This window comes from Lampris incognitus, chromosome 10 (assembly GCF_029633865.1).
Source record: "Lampris incognitus isolate fLamInc1 chromosome 10, fLamInc1.hap2, whole genome shotgun sequence".
Lineage (NCBI taxonomy): Eukaryota > Metazoa > Chordata > Actinopteri > Lampriformes > Lampridae > Lampris > Lampris incognitus.
Genome location: NC_079220.1, coordinates 28,377,589 through 28,397,736, shown reverse-complemented (window position 1 = coordinate 28,397,736; position 20,148 = coordinate 28,377,589). Strand labels below are relative to the sequence as shown.

Below are 20,148 nucleotides of genomic sequence, written 5' to 3'. Positions count from 1 at the left end.
CTGTGTATATGTGAAGTATTTCAGATGTATGCACAAGCACATTGTTCATGCTCAAGCATACCATAGTCATCTGAACGCATGCTTGTGCTCCTAATGCCACCTACAGGTTAAATTTGTCACAACAATCTTGTCATGTTCTGATGATTCACTTTCAGATCATTATTGCGTTATCACGGTTCAGTCATGAAGAATGGCTGACCTGGGTAACCACATCTATATTGCCATCCATTGGAGCTTAATTTATTTTTTATCAAATCTTTTTATACTTATTACTCAAATTGTTTTAAAACCAACTCAAAACATCCCTTTGTATAAACTACAGTAGTACAGACCTTGAAAAAGAAATGACTCCATCTCTTGAATATTAAATTGTGCCTTTTTGTAATACTTGCAATTTGATAATTACAACAAACCCTTTTCTGCTTTTTCATGATGTTTTGCTTTAAATAATTTATTCCAAATAAGGCAAAGAGAGAATTGTCAGGACTTATTGTGTGTTGTGTTCATGTGACGCAGGTGGTGAGCCTTCTGTGTAGAATGGAAAATCTGTGCAGCTTTACTCTCCATGCCAATATCAAATCAGCTCTGGACAGACATAATGAGGCTATTCGTGTTGCCCAGGTGAGGCGCAAGGAGGAGTTTGTCACTATATCTAACCGCCAGAGGCAAGGAGCGGCTCATTTCAGGAAGGACAAAGGTAACAAGCAGCATAATGCTAAGATTAAGCATCTTTGTCTCAAGCACTAACATCCTTTTATTTGACAGACATCCTTCTGCTGGCCACTGTGTTGAAGGACTTATGTGCGACCACAAGGAAGACCCGCACAGCCCTGTGGTGTGCCCTCCAGATGGCCACCCCCAAATCAGAAGAGGGGCCAGAAGACCACGTTGACAGTGATGGTACTTGAAATCAGTGTCTTGGAGAAATGACTCCTGTAGTTTTAAGTTGTAGTTTAAAGTTAGATGTGTGATCACATTTCAGTCACATCAAACTTCAAGTTCCACGAATGCTTATTAATGCTTATTTAACAATATATTTATTTAATATTTTTCATGCTTATTTAAACAGAATTCAATTTTTGCTGATTTGAAAGCCTTAATTAAATCTTATACATTGATTATTGAATATGCTAATGATGTCAGAATAATTTGTCACTTATTTGAATGCTCAGTCCAGTTGTATTGTACTGTAACTGTTGACCCTGACTGCAACATGCCCTGCCACTTACCCAATTTGTGTTTATTACTGGCCCACAGGAATACTGAAGGTCTATTTTAAATTTTATCTATGTGGTAATCATTAAATAACATCCAAGATTACCATGACCTTAGCACTCTGAGGTTCTGTGGTGGTTGCATTCTTTAGCATCCAGGAGCTTTAGTTAGCTAGCTGTTGTTAAGGGTGAATTGCATTACATGCAATTTATCCTGCCATATCCAACCTTCATTTTATGACTGATCAATTAGTGTCAGATCCAAATTAATATGATTCTTGCTTTTACTGACCTTTATTCAACTGCACTATTTATGCTAAAAATGTTTATTGCTTAACTCATTTAAATATAATGCATTCCCCGTTCTATATCATTCAAGAGGAATCAATCAACATTTAAAACCTGAGATGTCCCTCTTAACAAAAACATTTAATCAGTCAGGGATTATTATTTATTTGATCATAAATTTGACTGGAACACAAATTAGTGGTTATGATTTTGGTTGGTACTTTTCCACCTTCAATCTGACTCAGTTACATTGCTTTCAGATTCATATCATCTAGGAATGATGTTTGTTTACACTGGTATTGAAATATGGTATCATATGTCAACAAGGAACAAGCCCTTTGTTCATAAAACAGCAAAGTTTAGGATTGAATATTTAGGACCGATATTCTAATATTCTAGGGTCTAGACCAAACACACCAGCATGATTTGTTAATGAGTACTGTTGTTCCAATCCCTGTATTTTCAATGTTCCTGTTTTGTCATTTCAATTTTTGTTATCAGTGCACAATTTAAAAAAAAAAGCAATTCATGTTTTAAATGCATTTATTAGTTTGAAGATGTTGAAATAAACTTGATTTCAAACATTCCATCATGGTCTGGGGTGTATTTGAGGTATACTGCGATGTAGTGACCACTGTTTTTCTTTGTCTCATCCAAATGTGCATAGACAGTAAAAGGAGAAGCACAGGGACTAAATCTAAGTATGTGTACAAAACTGACATGAGCATAAGTCTTCACTCAGAGGTGGAGCTGAAGAGAGAAAAGGACATTTTCAACATATTGACAGTGTAAAGCAACAAAAGCATCATCTATTTCATGAAAATGTCACAATCCCATGAGCATTTTGTTTTGTAATTTTGTAATGTTCAATGATCAACTCATTTTAGAAATGTAGTTTACTTTGAGCCTTTCAGGGGTACTTACTTCAAGACTTGGGCAAAGCATGCAATGTTATGCTACATTTCAGTTGGATCATCAGCACATTGGCCTAGTTTCACACATAGTGAAACTAGTACATTAAAGACTTCTGAACAAGTACAACTGAAGACTTGACTGATTCCAGGTGAGGGCATGTACTGTACTGACTGGTTGTTTTGTCCCTGTAGAAAAGCGTTCCATTCTCAGTTAAAAAGCTAGATGAAAAGAACACAAGTGGCCTGCGCTTTAGAGCTACACAACAGTTGATAGGCTATTCTCTACACATACTCTAGAGTCCAGGATGACAGAATGGGTCGGGTGCAGTCGTAGTCATAGAAAAAGACGCATCAATTATTGTTTCTTTTTAATTTGACCGGTAACAAAACCTTTCATGTCCAGTGTCCTTTCTCCGTCCCTTTCAGATTTATCTTTTACGTTCACCTTTCTGTGTGCGCTTCTTCTCCTTGTCTTTCCTCTCCTGCTTGGCTAGTTTGTCCTTCTCCCGCTGCATCTTGTCCGTCTCCTTCTTCTTTTGAGCGTCTTCACGAGCCTGTTCCCGCTTTTGCTTTTGTCTATTGAGAACCACCTCTACATTCGTGTTCTTGAACAGGGCTATGACTTTTAGTCAAGGACAGTCAGTGACAAGCAAACTGAGATTCAACCAGCACCCAATATATATATTAAAAAAAAGTCTTATTTTCTTATGTAACCGGCCAAGGGTACGTAATTTATATTGTAAAAACAATGTGGCCCAAGAACCACGGCCCTGCCTGGAGCTGTGCCCGAGGAGGAAGCACCGAGGCCGGTCTGACAGGACGTGGAAGCGGGGCAGGCTAAGCTAACTTCTAGCCCATGCAGACCGGCAGTTCCGACAGTCATCCTGGCTGACGTTCATTCTCCTGGACAGTGATTTTTTTTTAAAAATTTTGTTTAGTTTGGATATATATGTTAGTTTAGATATATGTGTTAGTATGTGTGTTCTAGAAGTTCTTGTAGTTTTTTAGATATGTGTACATGAAATGATGTACATGAAATTAAATGAGAAAGTGTTCCTGATTCCTTTTCCTTGATTCCTATATGACAGTCAATAACTATTTACAAAAGTCACATATTCCATCTTGTTACAAAAAGCCTTTGATTTCATAAACAGCATAGCTTTAGAAAGGATACATTTTTCACCTCCACAAAAATTAGCTCCGTTTGTTGTCTCTTCCTCTTCACCTTCAGTGGTTATGTCAAGGAAACAAGTGAACAATTCTTAAAAGGATACTCGTATATGAAATGGAGACAGTCGTGACAGAATTGCAAACATTTCTTTTTACTTGACTGAGCCAATGGACATACACAGTGCAGGGTCAACTAAAAAGATAAATTGAGTTTATATACAGAACAAATCTAATGAGTATGGATGCACCGACATCACTTTTTCACTGCCGATACTGATTCCGAGTACAGATCTTTAAGCATCAGCCGATACCAAGTAATGATCCGATCCATGACCTTTGCTGGGCAGTGTAGGCATATCATTAGTTTGGGGGTCAATGGGCAAAATAATTGAGATAAAATGAGTTTTGTTTCTCCCCCCAAAATTAAAGAAATGCAAGCTTTTTTCGTAACAAAAATGAAGCAAGTCAAGCCATTTTGCTGTTATTTATAACATATTAGTCATGACTTGTTATTGAATTTTAGTATTGGGTGGCGTCTCCAATACGATACTCTATTTTAGCCTGGTATCAGCCCCCATATCCAGGACCGATAGCTGCACATCCCTACTAAGGAGTATTAATATTGCCTTGCACTTTACAGTGCAAAGCAAAGGATATTCCTCGTTGTCTGTAATATTGGCATATTGAGCCAAGAGGGCCTCTTTCCTCTTCTTGGCATCTTCAGACACCTCCTTCTGTTTCACCACAATTTGCGCCTGTTTCTCTATCATGTTGGCGATGGTCTGTACCTCAGCTGCAGTGAAAGACAGTACAGAGACAGTTTTGCTTACCATAGAATGCAAAGCCAAAGTGTAAATCAACCATATAAAAACATAAATCTCATTTGATCTTGATCTCTATTATTGCTGATCATAATGATAGCTGAAGTTAGATTACTGGGACAGTAAACAACCTTGAGATAAGTCTTAGTTTTTTTGTTGTTTCATTTGTTACTTTATGTTATATGTTTTGTGATTATTACAGCGAAGGTGTACGAGAGAGACAGATGACTATAACAAACAAGTGAAGCTGCAGGTGAATCTTTACAAATGTCTGAGAAATGGTGTGGTGCAGTTGCTGCTTTTCTTGAACTATCTCACCATCATCAGCATCTTGTTTGGCTGTTGACTGGGCATTGCACTCTGACCATTGTTTTATGATCTGTTTGCATACATCTTCAAGTGTGTCCTCCTCCTACATTTAAAATAAATAAATAATTTTCATGAGTTGATTAACAATGTGTTTACTGTCCACAGGCCATATGTATTAGCACAATGTATCAGTAGAGACAAAGTACATGCAGTTTACTTGTGGTTTATGACAACATCCCTCACAGCTGCTCCACACTAACAACAACTGTTCTGCATCTCTTAACAGACTAATGTGGTCAACTAACAAGCTTCCAAAGGAAATGGGAATAACAATGGATTTCAACCCTGTGTTAACATAGTTTCTCTATGGCTCTGCTTAGACCTGGTATCAAAATGTGCCTTGGATGATCCGATCACCTGCTAAGTACAGGTGTGACTGCGCCCAATGCATCCTCAATGCAACTTGAGATCTGATTGCTCAGGCCACATTCAGAGGTGGCCTGGGACACATTTGTCCACATCACATTTAAAGTGTAAACGCACGTGTCCCAGGCCGCATTGAAGGACCGCCTGGTCAACTGACGGCCTCTGCGTAAGCAATAGAAATAATATCCTCTGCGTAAGCAATAGAAATGATATCCAATTGAAAAAATATCCTGCGTGATTCTCTCGAATGCAGCTGAACTGTCAGGTGATGGACCAAATGCAAACTGAATAGCAGGTAGGCTATATAGCATCTGTTTATAGTGAGTAAAAACACAGGCTGTCTGCCTGACGCTTGTTTCATCAAAGCCTCCTCTGGGTTTAGTTTTTTTTTTTTTTTAACCTCGTCTTTGATTTCTGACACACATCAGACCCACAACTGTGGAAGAGTCCCTGCCCGCTTGCACGTTCAAGTTCAGCTTCAGTTTCAAGTTCATTTATCCACCGCAGCACAGAGCCCGACCCTCTCAAACCCACTGCAATAATTAAATAAACTGAGCCTGAACTGACGGGATCGAGTTGAGCCTGACATGATTAGTTTGAGAACAAAGACAACCTCCGGGGCTGGAAAATAAAGATGAGTCTGTCAGTGGACTGAGAACACCTCCAACTCCTCCCCATATCCTCCAACACCTCCCACCGCCAAACCTCACCCTAACACTAATGCCAGACTGTTGGGGAAATTAAGCCTATGCGGAAGTGACAAAACCTGCAGTTCCTCAAGTGGCCACTTCAGACTGGCTCCAAAAGTGAGTGCACAAGCTTAAAATACAATATGAAAATAAGCGACACATATGAATGTAAAATATATGTAAAGACAACATAATAAAATAAAGAATATAAACAATAAAACATAAGAGTAAAAGTATATTTGCACAATAAAATCATGGTGTCAAGCTCAACTTGAATTGAATGCCAGCGAGAAGAGGTAGGTCTTTAACCGTGCTTGTAAACACTGTCGTACCAGTAACACGTGCATTATAGGATGGCTCAGCCGCAGTCACCGAAGAAAACGTGCTCCTATCGACAGCAAAGGGCATATGATATGACTAGCACCATTCATTTTTGTCCCTGTGCTGACAAGTCGCAGACAGTTGGCCTGGCTTGATTGACTAAACTTTTCCTGTAACCAGTTGGTAAACAAGCCAACCCAGCCATTGAGAATGGCCATTACATTCTTAGTGCCGGTCCCAAGCCCAGCTATATAAGGAGGACTAGAAGAACCCCGCTATAATGTAGCAGTTTGGTTATCCACCCGTCTAAATCTCCCTCCTCTTCATCCTGCCAGCTAACCGCCTTCCCCCTGCCCCTAAACCCCCCTCCCACTCCAACTCCTTCCCCCCAAATGCTCAGAATCATCTGAAATGCTGAGAAAAGTGGTTTTTAGCCATTTTTGGAAAAATGCATATTTTGCATATTTATGCATAATTATGCATAATTTTAATTTTCTGGGACTTTTCCCTTACTCTCTAGAACAATACCTACCACCTCCAAAAAGAATTATGATCATAAGCGCTTTAGTTTTCGGTCCCGCTATCGACACTAACACCACACACACACACATTACGAAAATATATGAGTAGATTGTGTGAAGAAGGGCATCCGGCGTAAAACCTTTGCCAAATCAAATATGCGGATCATAAATCAGATTTCCATTCCGGATCGGTCGAGGCCCGGGGTTACCAACTACGGCCATCAGAACAGTTTGCCAGCAAGGTGCCGGTGGAAACTATGCTGTTGGGCAAAGGAGAAGGAGAGGGGAAGGCATGTCCAGAGGCAGTGGGAGAGGAAGAAAGGTAGGAGTGTGGAGATGTGTCGGAACTTTGAATGTTGGCACTATGACTGGTAAAGTGAGAGAGCTGGCTGATATGACAGAGAGAAGGAAGGTAGATACACTGTGTGTAAGAGACCAGGTGGAAGGGGAGTAAGGCCAGGAGCATCGGAGGTGGGTTCAAACTCTTGTATCATAATGCGGATAGAAATGGGGTAGGAGTAATTCTGAAGGAAGAGTATGTCAAGAGTGCGTTGGAGGTGAAGAGCATTGGACAGAGTGATTAGTATGAAGCTGGAAATCAAAGCAGTGATGATGAATGTTGTCAGCGCATATGCCCTGCAAGTTGGGTGTGAGATGGAAAAGAGATAAGAATTCTAGAGAATGAGGGTGAACTGGGAACACCTGGCGGAGGCCCCTGTCCATGAGGTCTTCAAAACTTTCACCTCCGGAAGACGTTCTCGTGTATCCCGAGGGAAGCTGGGGACATGGAGTCTGAGTGGGCCATGTTCAAAGCCTCTATTGCAGATGCGGCAGGCAGGGGCTGTGGTCATAAAGTCATCAGTGCCTGTTGAGGTGGCAATCTAAGAACCCGCTGGTGGACACCGGCAGTAAGGGAAGACGTCAGGCTGAAGAAGCCCCACCCATATCCCTGACAGAGGTCTCTGAGGTAGTTAAAAAGCTCCTCGGTGGCAAGGCTCCAGGTGTGGATGAGATTCGCCCTGAGATGCTGAATGCTCTTGACACTGTTCAGCTGTCTTGGTTGACACGCCTCTTCAGTGTCATGTAGAGGTCAGGGACAGTACTTGTGGAGTGGCAGACTGGGGACCGGAGGGTGTGCTCCAATTATCGGGGCATCACATTGCTCAGCCTCCCTGGGAAAGTCTATTCTATAGTGCTCGAAAGGAGGCTCCGACCGATTGTCGAATCTCGGATCCAGGAGGAACAATGCGGATTCCATCCTGGCCATGAGACAACGGACCAACTCTGCCCTTGCAGAAGTGCTGAGGGGGGCATGGGAATTTGACCAGCCAGTCTACATGTGTTTTGTGGACTTGGAGAAGACTTATGACCGTGTACCCCGGGGCACTCTTTGGGGGTTACTGCGGGAGTATGGGGTGCCGGGACAGTTGCTACAAGCCATCCGGTCTTTGTATAACCAAAGTGAGAGCTGTGTCCGCATTCTCGGCACAAAGTCAAACACATTTTCAGTGGGTGTCAGACTCCACCAAGGTTGTCCCTTGTCTCCGATTCGGTTTGTGATATTCATGGACAGGATCTCAAGGCACACCCAAGTTGAGGAGTGTGTCCATTTTAGAAACCTCAGAATTGCATCTCTGCTCTTCGCAAATGATGTGGTTTTGTTGGCTTCATCAGAACATGACCCCCAGCATGCACTGGGGCAGTTTGCAGCTGAGTGTGAAATAGCTGGGGTGAGAGTCAGCACCTCCTAGTCTGAGGCCATGGTTATCTACCGGAAAATGGTGGATTGCTCCCTCCGGGTTGGGGATGAGTTGTTGCCTCAAGTGAAGTGTTCAAGTACCTCGGGGTCTTGTTCACGAGTGAGAGTGGGATGGAGCAGGAGCTTGACAGGCGGATTGGTGCAGCATCAGTAGTAATGTGGACATTGTATCAGACCATTGTGGTGAAGAGGGAGTTAAGCCAGAAGGCAAAGATCTCAATTTACCAGTCAATTTTCATTCCAACCCTCACCTATGGCCATGAGCTTTGGGTAGTGACCGAAAGGGTGAGATCGCGGATACAAGCAGCTGAAATGAGTTTCCCCCATCGGGTGTCTGGGCTCAACCTTAGAGATAGGGTGAGGAGCTCAGACATCCGGAGGCAGCTCAGAGTAGAGCCGCTGCTCCTTCACATCGAAAGGAGCCAGTTGAGGTGGTTCAAGCATCTGATCAGGATGCCTCACGGGCATCTTCTTTTAGAGGTTTACCGGGCATGGCCAACTGGGAGGAGACCCCGAGGTAGACCCAGAACTCACTGGAGGGATTTCATGTCCAATCTGGCCTGAGAACACCTTGGGATCTCCCAGGAGGAGCTGGCGGGCGTTGCTGGGGAGAGGGACGTCTGGAGTGCCCTACTTAGCTTGCTGGCACCACAACCCTACCCGGAGAAGTGGCTGAAGACTGAATGACAGATTCATATATTTATAGAACACGTTTTTTTTGTAATTCTTTTTGACACGTCCGTGGATTCATCGAATTGTAATGCAAAAGCCTCTGCCAACCTCAGTTTCTCTACTAGTTGCACCCTCACATCAGATGCTATGTCATCAATAGGGCGAGCAATGGTTGTGTTCAACAATGGAATGCTTTTCAGTTTATTAATGTACTCATTCCCAAACATTCTTTTGCACATATCAATGACTGCAGGCAATATTAAATCCTTTGCAATTGTGTATGGCTTTTTGTTCTGAGCGATCCAAAGAACAACTTGATAAGAGGCTGTCAAAGCTAGCTCACCAACTTTAACTGATTGTCTCATCAATGTCTGTTGGCCTTTGAGAGATTTGAGACAGGCCTGAAAGTATTCCAGTGGATTTTCTTTCAAGTGAGTAAGGGTTGTCTCCAAGTGGCACTACAGCTTTAATGGCTTCATACTTACGTTTGACAGCACGGCAGAGCAGATGACACACACACTGGTAATTCACGCTCTCAGTCTCTTTAAAGGTAAATCCAAACTTAAGATAATTCTCTGAATATTTTCGGGTCTTCTCTCGTTTGCGCTTAGCAGCAGTTGTAGCATGGCTGTTAGCAGGTGTGTTAGCCTCATCCTCTGAACTTTTGCCAGTGGTTCATGATGAAGTGCAGGGTCGGTCAGTTTCTTGGTCGAGAATTTACAAAGCGATCCATTGTAGATCACATTAACGTAAGAATGGCCATATACTTAGGCTAAAAATATGTACCTATCTGACTAATATGGCATGCCATTATTTCCAGTGTTTTATTGGTGCCACACATAGAGTGGTTTAGCATAGGATAGCTAGCTGGTGCTCGGCTTTCAGGGTGACCATATTATTGCATAAGGATTCATGGGTATCGTCAATGTTGTAATTTTTTTTACAGAATAGCAACATCTATCTTTGCTTATTATAGGTTGTACATAAATACAACCTATAATAAGCAAAGATAAATCTTCTTATTGGTTAAAAAAAAGTTAATGTGTATTTTCAGACATATTTGAAAAAAAAAGTTTGGGATCAAATAATTTGGCGGACCCCTGCAGTAATTCCGATGACCCCCTTAGCGTCACGGACCCCCTGTTGAAGATCTCTGGGCTAGAACAAATACATGGTAGGGGCTTTTACTTTCTGAAGCCGGGGTGTTGACCTCTGGTTTTATATATTGCATTATAAAACTTGGCGCTGACAGCTGACGTGATCTGGGTGTAAAGTCATAAAATCAAGTCGCAACAGCTCAAGCTTCTCTCTGGATACGCTATGCATAATGTTCTTCATCATAAATTTTATAAGTCCATAATAATTCTGTTATCCTCTTTCAGTGTTGTATTGTGTAAATTGCGTAAACACAACATCCATTGCATATTGTCCGTCTTGGGAGAGAGATCCCTCCTCTGTTGCTCTCCCTGAGGTTTCTTCCTATTTTTTTTCCATTAAAGGTTTTTTTTTTTTTTAGGGAGTTGCTCTTTATCCGATGAGAGGGTCTAAGGACAGGATGTTGTGTTACTGTTAAGCCCACTGAGGCAAATTTGTAATTTGTGATATTGAGCTATACAAATACAATTGATTTGATTTGATAATGAAATCAGGAAGACAAATGCGAGGAAAGCCTCATGTATGTGCACTTTAAACTTTCCCAGCTGTCGCTAATCCACGGGGAGACTCACACCCTTGTCAGTAGACTACTTCTTTGATCAATTTATGACTGGTGGTACTGTGGTTTTAGCAAACTTCACTGCTGTGAAATCAGTATTAGTCTGAGGATTCAAATTACTGTCCATCAGTGGTGGCTAGTGAGCGGTCGTATCAGCGATCATATATCAGAAACTGCCAGAATGTATCTAGCTGACAGCATCTTTGCTCCAATTATGGGTTTTCAGGCAACTTGTTTCTCTTTCAGCACTCATCCGTTTGTGCACTTTAAACTTTCCCTGCTGTCACCAATCCACGCTAACGAGACCCACACCCTTGTCTGTAGACTATATACTGCTTTGATTATAACAGCAAGTCTTCTTACGGTTCAACAGAGGCAGCCAACTATGATTTATTTGCAACAATACCATCAACTGTGTGCATAGAGCACTGCCCCAATTATGTCAAATTATTGGATATATTCTATTCTTAGACTAATCTTAGTTAGCTAGTGCTAGCTAATCTAGCTAGTAAAGAAAAAACTGTGCCATAAGGTTACAGTAAGGTTAGATGCTTTCACTGACATAAGCTGGGATAATGTTAGGTTAAGTTTCCTAACGCTAACGTTATAGCAAGCGCACAAGTTGTAAGACGCTGTCTCTCCAGTTGAATAGAACAAGCACTGCTGCTAACATTGCAAAACTAGCATTTCTCTCAGGCACTTCTGAAGGCACTTTCAGAGGGCCTAGTTGACGTAATGAGTCTGGATTGGGCGGGTTTAATTAGCATGAAACTCTCCAGATTTAATAAATCCTGCCAAGTGTAAAGTCCAACATTTAGCATTTAAGTTATATATTTATTTCTCAACCTCCGATTTAAGATATAATATAAATATTTAATACAGTGTTAAACATTTGGGTATTAAATACAGAAATAGCAATTCATTTAAATATATCCATCCATCCATCCATTTTCCGAACCGCTTATCCTGCTCTCAGGGTCGCGGGGATGCTAGAGCCTATCCCAGCAGTCATTGGGCGGCAGGCGGGGAGACACCCTGGACAGGCCGCCAGACTATCACACAGGGCCAACACACACACACACACACACACACACACACACACACACACACACACACACACACACACACACACACACACACACACACACACACACACACACACACATTCATACCTAGGGAAAATTTAGTATGGCCAATTTACCTGACCTGCATGTCTTTGGACTGTTGGAGGAAACCGGAGCCCCTGGAGGAAACCCACGCAGACACGGGGAGAACATGCAAACTCCACACAGGACGACTCCCCAAGGTTGGACTACTCCGGGGCTCGAACCGGAGTGGTTAGCGACCGCGCTAACCACTGCGCTGCCCATTTGAATATATATAATGTTTACAAAAGATTTATTTAACTAAATATTTAAATATTAGCCCTGATTTAGATATGTTATATGTTTAGCAGGTTGTTATATATTTATTTAGCATAACCAATTTATCATTTAGATTAAATATTTAATCTTCTTCTTTCGGCTTGTTCCCTGTTTCCCAGGGGTCGCCACAGCAGATTCAACAATTTCCATTGGTACCCTGTGAAGGCACAGCACCGATGGCAGTCTCGTCAATCCGCATAATGATCTGGCAAAGTTTTACATCGGATCCCCTTCCTGACACAACCACTAACCCTATGGACGGGGGCAGAGGTAAAGCGCTGGATGCCATCCCAGTATTCATGGACTTGCGCCCATGCCTGTCGCCATAGATTAAATATTTAATAAAGTCATTTATTCTATCAAATGTATTAAATTAAATGCACATGTAACGATCACGGATGAATAGGCTCGGTAGCCCTTGGCTAATGGGCCGGACCCTTTAGTCGAGTGGTTAACGTTGTCACCCGCGACGTGGGAGCCCCAGATTCACGTCCTGGCTGTGGCGATTCCCGAAGGAAGGGGGCAATGTAACGATCACGAATGAATAGGCTTGGTAGCCCTTGGCTAATGGGTCGGACCATTTAGTTGACTGGTCAACGTTGTCACCCGCGGTGTGGGAGATACGGGTTCGCGTCCCGGCTATGGCGGTACCCGTGGCTGCCCCCTGAATCCGCTGCATTGGTGTCAGATACCCAAGGGCTACCGAGCCTATTCATTCGTGATCGTTACAAAATGGAAATAGTTATTCATTTATTTATTCAAGATATAAATATATCTTAAAATAAATACCTCATTTACTAGATTTGATTTTTAAATTAAAGCAAATAACCGCTAATTTTAAATATTTGGTTTAAATATTAAATAGGTGATCATAAATAAATATATAACATCTAGCTTAATATATAACTTACATCTAAATATAAGACACAAATATTTGAACAGAAAATGTACACTCACTGGCCACTTTATTAGGTACACCTTGCTATTACCGGGTTGGACCCCCTTTTGCTTTCAGAACTGCCTTAATCCTTCGTGGCATAGATTCAACAAGGTACTGGAAACATTCCTCAGAGAGTTTGGTCCATATTGACATGATAGCATCACGCAGTTGCTGCAGATTTGTCGGCTGCACATCCATGATGCAAATCTCCCGGTCCACCACATCCCAAAGGTGCTCTATTGGATTGAGATCTGGTGACTGTGGAGGCCATTTGAGTACAGTGAACTCATTGTCATGTTCAAGAAACCAGTCTGAGATGATTCGAGCTTTATGACATGGCGCGTTATCCTGCTGGAAGTAGCCATCAGAAGATGGGAACACTGTGGTCATAAAGGGATGGACATGGTCAGCAACAATACTCAGGTAGGCTGTGGCGTTGACACGATGCTCAATTGGTACTAAGAGGCCCAAAATGTGCCAAGAAAATATCCCCCACACCATTACACCACCACCACCAGCCTGAACCGTTGATACAAGGCAGGATGGATCCATGCTTTCATGTTGTTGACGCCAAATTCTGACCCTACCAACCCGAATGTCGCAGCAGAAATTGAGACTCATCAGACCAGGCAACATTTTTCCAATCTTCTATTGTCCAATTTTGGTGAGCCTGTGCGAACTGTAGCCTCAGTTTCTTGTTCTTAGCTGACAGGAGTGGCATCCGGTGTGGTTTTCTGCTGCTGTAGCCCATCTGTCTCAAGGTTCAACGTGTTGTGCGTTCAGAGATGCTCTTCTGCATACCTCGGTTGTAATGAGTGGTTATTTGAGTTACTGTTGCCTTTCTGTCAGCTCGAACCAGTCTGGCCATTCTCCTCTGACCTCTGGCATCAACAAGGCATTTTCGCCCACAGAACTGCCGCTCACTGGATATTTTCTCTTTTTCGGGCCATTCTCTGTAAACCCTAGAGATGGTTGTGTGGGAAAATCCCAGTAGATCAGCAGTTTCTGAAATACTCAGACCAGCCCGTCTGGCACCAACAACCATGCCACGTTCAAAGTCACTTAAATCACCTTTCTTCCCCATTCTGATGCTCGGTTTGAACTGCAGCAGATCGTCTTGACCATGTCTACATGCCTAAATGCATTGAGTTGCTGCCATGTGATTGGCTGATTAGAAATTTGTATTAACGAGCAGTTGGAAAGGTGTGCCTAATAAAGTGGCCGGTGAGTGTATATTTGGCTCATATCTTAAATCTGTTCTGCTAAATAAATATTTGTTGACAAATTATACTACTACTACTACTTTCGGCTGCTCCCGTTAGGGGTCACCACAGTGGATCATCCATTTCCATTTCTTCCTGTCTTCTGCATCCTCCTCTGTCACACCTGCCACCTGCATGTCTTCCCTCACCACATCCATAAACCTCGTCTTTGGCCTTCTACGTTTCCTCTTCCCTGGCAGCTCCATATTCAGCATCCTTCTCCCAAAATACCCAGCATCTCTCCTCCACACATGTCAAAGCCATCTCAATCTTGCCTCTCTTGCTTTGTCTCCAAGAAGTCCCTCTAATATAATCATTCCTAATCCTGTCCTCTTTGTCACTCCCAAAGCATCTTCAACTCTGCCACCTCCAGCTCCGCCTCCTGTCTTTTTGTCAGTACCACTGTCTCCAAACCATATAGCATAGCTGGTCTCACAACCATCTTGTAAACCTTCCCTTTAACTCTTGCTGGTACCCTTCTGATGCAAATCAGTCCTGACATTCTTCTCCACCCACTCCACCCTGTCTGCACTCTCTTCTTCACCACCTCTCTTCTGCACTCCCCGTTACTTTGGACAGTTGACCCCAAGTATTTAAACTCATATGGCTTTGTCCCCTCTACTCCTTGCATCCTCACCATTCCGCTGTCCTCCCTCTCATTCACACATAGGTCTTCTGTCTTGCTCCTACTGACTTTCATTCCTCTTCTCTCCAGTGCATACCTCCATCTCTCCAGGCTCTCCTCAACCTGCACCCTACTCTCGCTACAGATCACAATGTCATCCGCGAACATCATCATCCACGGAGACTCCTGCCTGATCTCATCCATCAACCTGTCCATCACCATTGCAAACAAGAAAGGGCTCTGAGCCGATCCTTGATGTAATCCCACCTCCATCTTGAACCCATCAGTCATTCCAACTGCACACCTCACCATTGTCACACTTCCCTCATACATATCCTGCACCACTCCTACATACTTCTCTGCAACTCCCAACTTCCTCATACAATACCACACCTCCTCTCTCGGCACCCTGTCGTATGCTTTCTCTAAATCTACAAAGACACAATATAACTATTTCTGGCCTTCTCTATACTCCTTAATCAACATTCTCAAAGCAAACATCGCATCTGTAGTGCTCTTTCGTGGCATGAAACCATACTGCTGCTCGCTAATTGTCACCTCTCCTCTTAACGTAGCTTCTATTACTCTTTCCCATATCTTCATGCTGTGGCGGATCAACTTTATATCTCTGTAGTTGCTACAGTTCTGCACATCGCCCTTATTCTTGAAAATCGGTACCAGTGTGCTTCTTCTCCACTCCTCAGGTATCCTCTCGCTTTCCAAGATTGTGTTAAACAATCTAGTTAAAAACCCCACTGCCATCTCTCCTAAACATCTCCATGCCTCCACAGGTATGTCGCCAGGACCAACTGCCTTTCCGCTCTTCATCCTCTTCATAGCTGCCCTCACTTCCTCCTTGTTAATCCACTGCACTTCCTGATTCACTATTCCCACATCATTCATCCCTCTCTCTCTCTCTCTCTCTCTCTTTTTCTTCATTCATCAGCCCCTCAAAGTACTCCTTCCACCTTCTCAGCACACTCTCCTCGCTTGTCAGCACATTTCCATCTCTATCCTTGATCACCCTAACTTGTTGTAAATCCTTCCCAGCTCGGTCCCTCTGTCTAGCCAATCGGTACAAGTCCTTTTCTCCTTCCTTAGTGTCTAACCTGTCATACAACTCACCATATGCCTTTTCCTTTGCCACCTCTCTCTTCGCTTTACGCTGCATCTCCTTGAACTCCTGTCTACTTTCTTCATCCCTCTGACTATCCCACTTCTTCTTTGCCAACCTCTTCCTCTGTATAATTTGCTGTACTTCCTCCTTCCACTACCAAGTCACCTTGTCTTCCTTCCTCTGTCCTGATGACACACCAAGTACCTTCCTAGCTGTCTCTCTCATTATTTCTGCCGTGCCTGCTCAGCCATCCGGCAACTCTTCACTACCACCCAGCACCTGTCTTAATTCCTCCCTGAACTCCACACAACAGTCTTTCTTCTTCAACTTCCACAATTTAATCTTCGGCTCTGCCTTCACTCACTTCCTCTTCTTGGTCTCCAAAGTCATCCTATAGACCACCATCTGTTGCTGCCTAGCTACGTTCTCCTGTCACCATATTGCAGTCTCCAATCCCTTTTAGATCACGCCTTCTACAAAAGATATAGTCCACCTGTGTGCACTTTCCTCCACTCTTGTACGTCACCCTGTGTTCCTCCCTCTTTTTGAAATATGTATTCACCACAGCCATTTCCATCCTTCTTGCAAAATCCACCACCACCTGTCCTTCCACATTTCTCTCCTTGACACCACCCACCCATCACCTCCTCATCACCGCTGTTCTCTTCACCAACATGTCCACTGAAGTCTGCTCCAGTCACCATTCTCTCCTCCTTGGGTACCCTCTCCACCACTTCATCCAACTCACTCCAGAATTCTTCTTTCTCTTCCATCTCACACCCAACTTGTGGGGCATATGTGCTGATAACATTCAGCAATACACCTTTTGCTGACAAATTATACTTTAAGTTAAATGTATTTTATATTTATTTCAAAAACAAATTTAAATATTTGTTTTTGAAATAAATATGTATTTTATTATTTAGTTTTAACATTTAATAGAAATATTTAAAATGTAATTAAATATTTGTTTAACAGTGTATCATATAATTAAATATTTTATTTGTAACTAAATATGTATTTTTTTATAAAATATTTAGTTATAATTTAAAGATTTAATCTTTGCTAAATATTTATTTTGTAAGACAGATTTAGTATTTACAACAACTATTTAGATGTCTTCTTGCAAGGGTTAGATTTATAAATTAAATCTTTCCAAAGAAACGATTTATTTATACTACCAGATTTCTAAATCTGCGAAAAAAAGGGCCTGTGAAAATGTTCCTATTCAAGTTTACAAACGGCACCCCATAATTTATGTTTTAACATACTGGCAGAGGTGGAAAACCCGGTCCGGAAAGTAAAAACCCTAACTGTGTCTTTACTCCACCCATGTACTAAACCATCAGATTGCACTGACTAGTTTCCCAAATCAGCTGGTTTAATGCATGGATGGAGTAAAGACATGGTTAGGGTTTTTACTTTCTGGACCGGGTTTTTGAAAAGTTTGAGCTGTTTGGACACATAAGTACACATAATATTCTTTGTAATAGTAAAAGCAACTTCCGATTCACCGAAATGGGAAACTCCAGCTGTACCAGGATTTACATGCTTGAGACCCCACCACAGCATCAGCCTCAAACCTTGGAAATGCCTTTCGCCATGTTCATAAAACGAAAAAAAAAGCAAAAACAAAAACTGATGATCAGACATAAACTCAGCACCTTGTTCCTGTAAGCTAGGCTAATAATAGACCGCCAGTCATCACACCTGCTGCAGTTTATCAGAGTACTGACAGAGAATTAAAAAAAAAAGTACACAAGCGAGCCCCCCTCAAACGTACACCATGCAGAGTCAATAATTGATCGGTTTGACAGCTATCTATAACGTTAAGATACTTATAAGATATGCCGCTGACTGGCCGACAAGCCAGACATCTACAAAGAACAATAACACAATGTTGGGTAGCTGTGGGGTGACATGCTGCCACGAATAATCACCAAAAATGCGGACAGGATTCCTTGAAGCGCATCTCCTTTCTCCTCGTCACTCTCTTCTTCTTGCAGGACCCCTAAAATGTACGCTCCGTACACCTCTCGGTCCACTTCCAGAGAGTCTAGTCGATCATTTAGCCAGCTTTCGAACGCTCCGCTGCCAGTCGCGGGCGCAGCCATGTTTGGCCCTTTGGGGTCCTTTCACGGCGCACGGCTGTCCTTATCGATTGCCTGTTGAGATACGGCCCTAACTTGATGTCTCGCTTCTCCTGATCAAAAAAGTAAGAACACGTCTTTGCTGGAAGTTGAGAGGACGGAATTAGGTACGTTTTCGAAACCACGATCATGCACAGTCAGTGAGAAATACTGGACAGATCTACAATTCAGTAAGCCTTGGTATAAACCAAGGCACACACACACACCTGGGGACAATTTAGTATGGCACGACGTTTTTTTTTTTTTTTTTTACAATTTGGGTGGGATCGTACAGCGGACCACACGGGGGCGACAAAGCACCTCAAACAACCACAAGATTGACGTGCGCTCCTCTAAAGTAGTTGAATCATTGAAGTTTATTCTAATACACACTGGGTTGTATCAGCTACTTACAATAACTTACATTTATATTGGTGAATTTTTACCACTATGGCCTTGCTAAGAATACGTCCAAACATCAACTGAACACTTACAGCCGTACATTTCGGTTCAGTTTTATTTATTTTTTTCTTACACAGTGAACACAGTGAATTCTCTAAAACTAGAGGGTAAACTCATCGTAAGCCATTAGTGTGTGAATTCAGTGGATTATAGCTGCTGGGTAGCTACATGGGTTTGCAATGATATAGCTTATTTTGATTTTCAATTTTGTCACCAATACCGTTCATACTTAAGCGTAGACCTTCATAAGTTCGCATATTTTTGAAGTATGTCATCACGTTTCATTTGAAAATGAACAAATAATTTTTATTTTTTTTAGGGAACCGTCTCAGATGTGTTGTAATTTTCCATCTGGTTTGTCCTTTTTTTCATCCTAATCAATTCAATTTAAGTATTTTAGGTCTTTACTTTGTGCTTTAATTTCTCGCTGAAAACACATAGCTTGGGCACCTCGTCACATTTTCTCAGACTTTTGTACGTTCATTTCCAACCGCAGAATCACAGTAAAACAAATGACACGACTTAAGGACTTTATATAATATGTTTTAAGGTGAGAGTTAATCACAGTGACTTCAATTTTATTTGTCGGAAATACTGTGGCTTTAGGGAATGCCAAACACCCCATCATTGCTCACTAAAATCACTTACTGAAAATGTATTTAACGTCTGTCATAATGATTGTAATGTAACCTCAACATTACGCATTCTAGAGTGTATAGTTGTGTAGGCACATTGCAAGGTTGGTAATTGCAGTAGTTTTGAGTGTCTTTATTTGGAGTATCATGTTGAATATTTACTGTATGTTGTTTATGCTTTTACTGTGGTTTAATGTGATGTGATTGATATTCAACACCACAAACTGGACCCTGAAGGCCACAGAAGCCCTGTGAGTGTGTGTGTGTTTCATGGTGTGGCGGAGGACAAGGGATCAGTATCACTCCTGCAGGTCTGCTGGGATTCCTAAGCCCTGCCTGACAGTGCTGCAGCGGCTACTGGATTTATTGGAACAGGGGCAGGCTGCTCCCAGCTGAGAGAATGGCTTGGCCCAAAGGGCATCAGCTGTGCGGTCGGGCCATGGGCCTGCTTTCTGACTGGATCGATACCGGAGACGGTGAAACCACCGGGGTGGCAGCTGCTGACACCAGGTTCCTCATATGAAAACACTTGGGGCTTTAGTTAAACTATCAATGGAGATATCTTTTTTCGACTTGTGAATTCATTATGACTACTTGCCACCTCTAGGCTTCTCGCAATAATTATTCATTCATCCATTATCCAAACCGCTTATCCTTACTCAGGGTCGCGGGGATGCTGGAGCCTATCCCAGCAGTCATTGGGCGGCAGGTGGGGAGACACCCTGGACAGGCCGCC

General features: G+C 42.4%; 1 protein-coding gene across 1 annotated transcript; it reads right to left on the bottom strand.

Annotated features, from left to right (window-relative positions):
• Positions 1 to 2,033: 2,033 nt before the first annotated feature.
• ccdc43 (coiled-coil domain containing 43) lies at positions 2,034 to 18,309 on the bottom strand. Its single transcript, XM_056287879.1, has 5 exons — positions 18,127 to 18,309; positions 4,726 to 4,819; positions 4,244 to 4,379; positions 3,591 to 3,646; positions 2,034 to 3,032 (listed from the first exon to the last, which is right to left on the bottom strand). The coding sequence occupies exons 1-5, from the start codon at positions 18,298 to 18,300 to the stop codon at positions 2,845 to 2,847; spliced, it is 648 nt and encodes a 215-aa protein (XP_056143854.1). The 5' UTR covers positions 18,301 to 18,309; the 3' UTR covers positions 2,034 to 2,844.
• Positions 18,310 to 20,148: the final 1,839 nt, after the last annotated feature.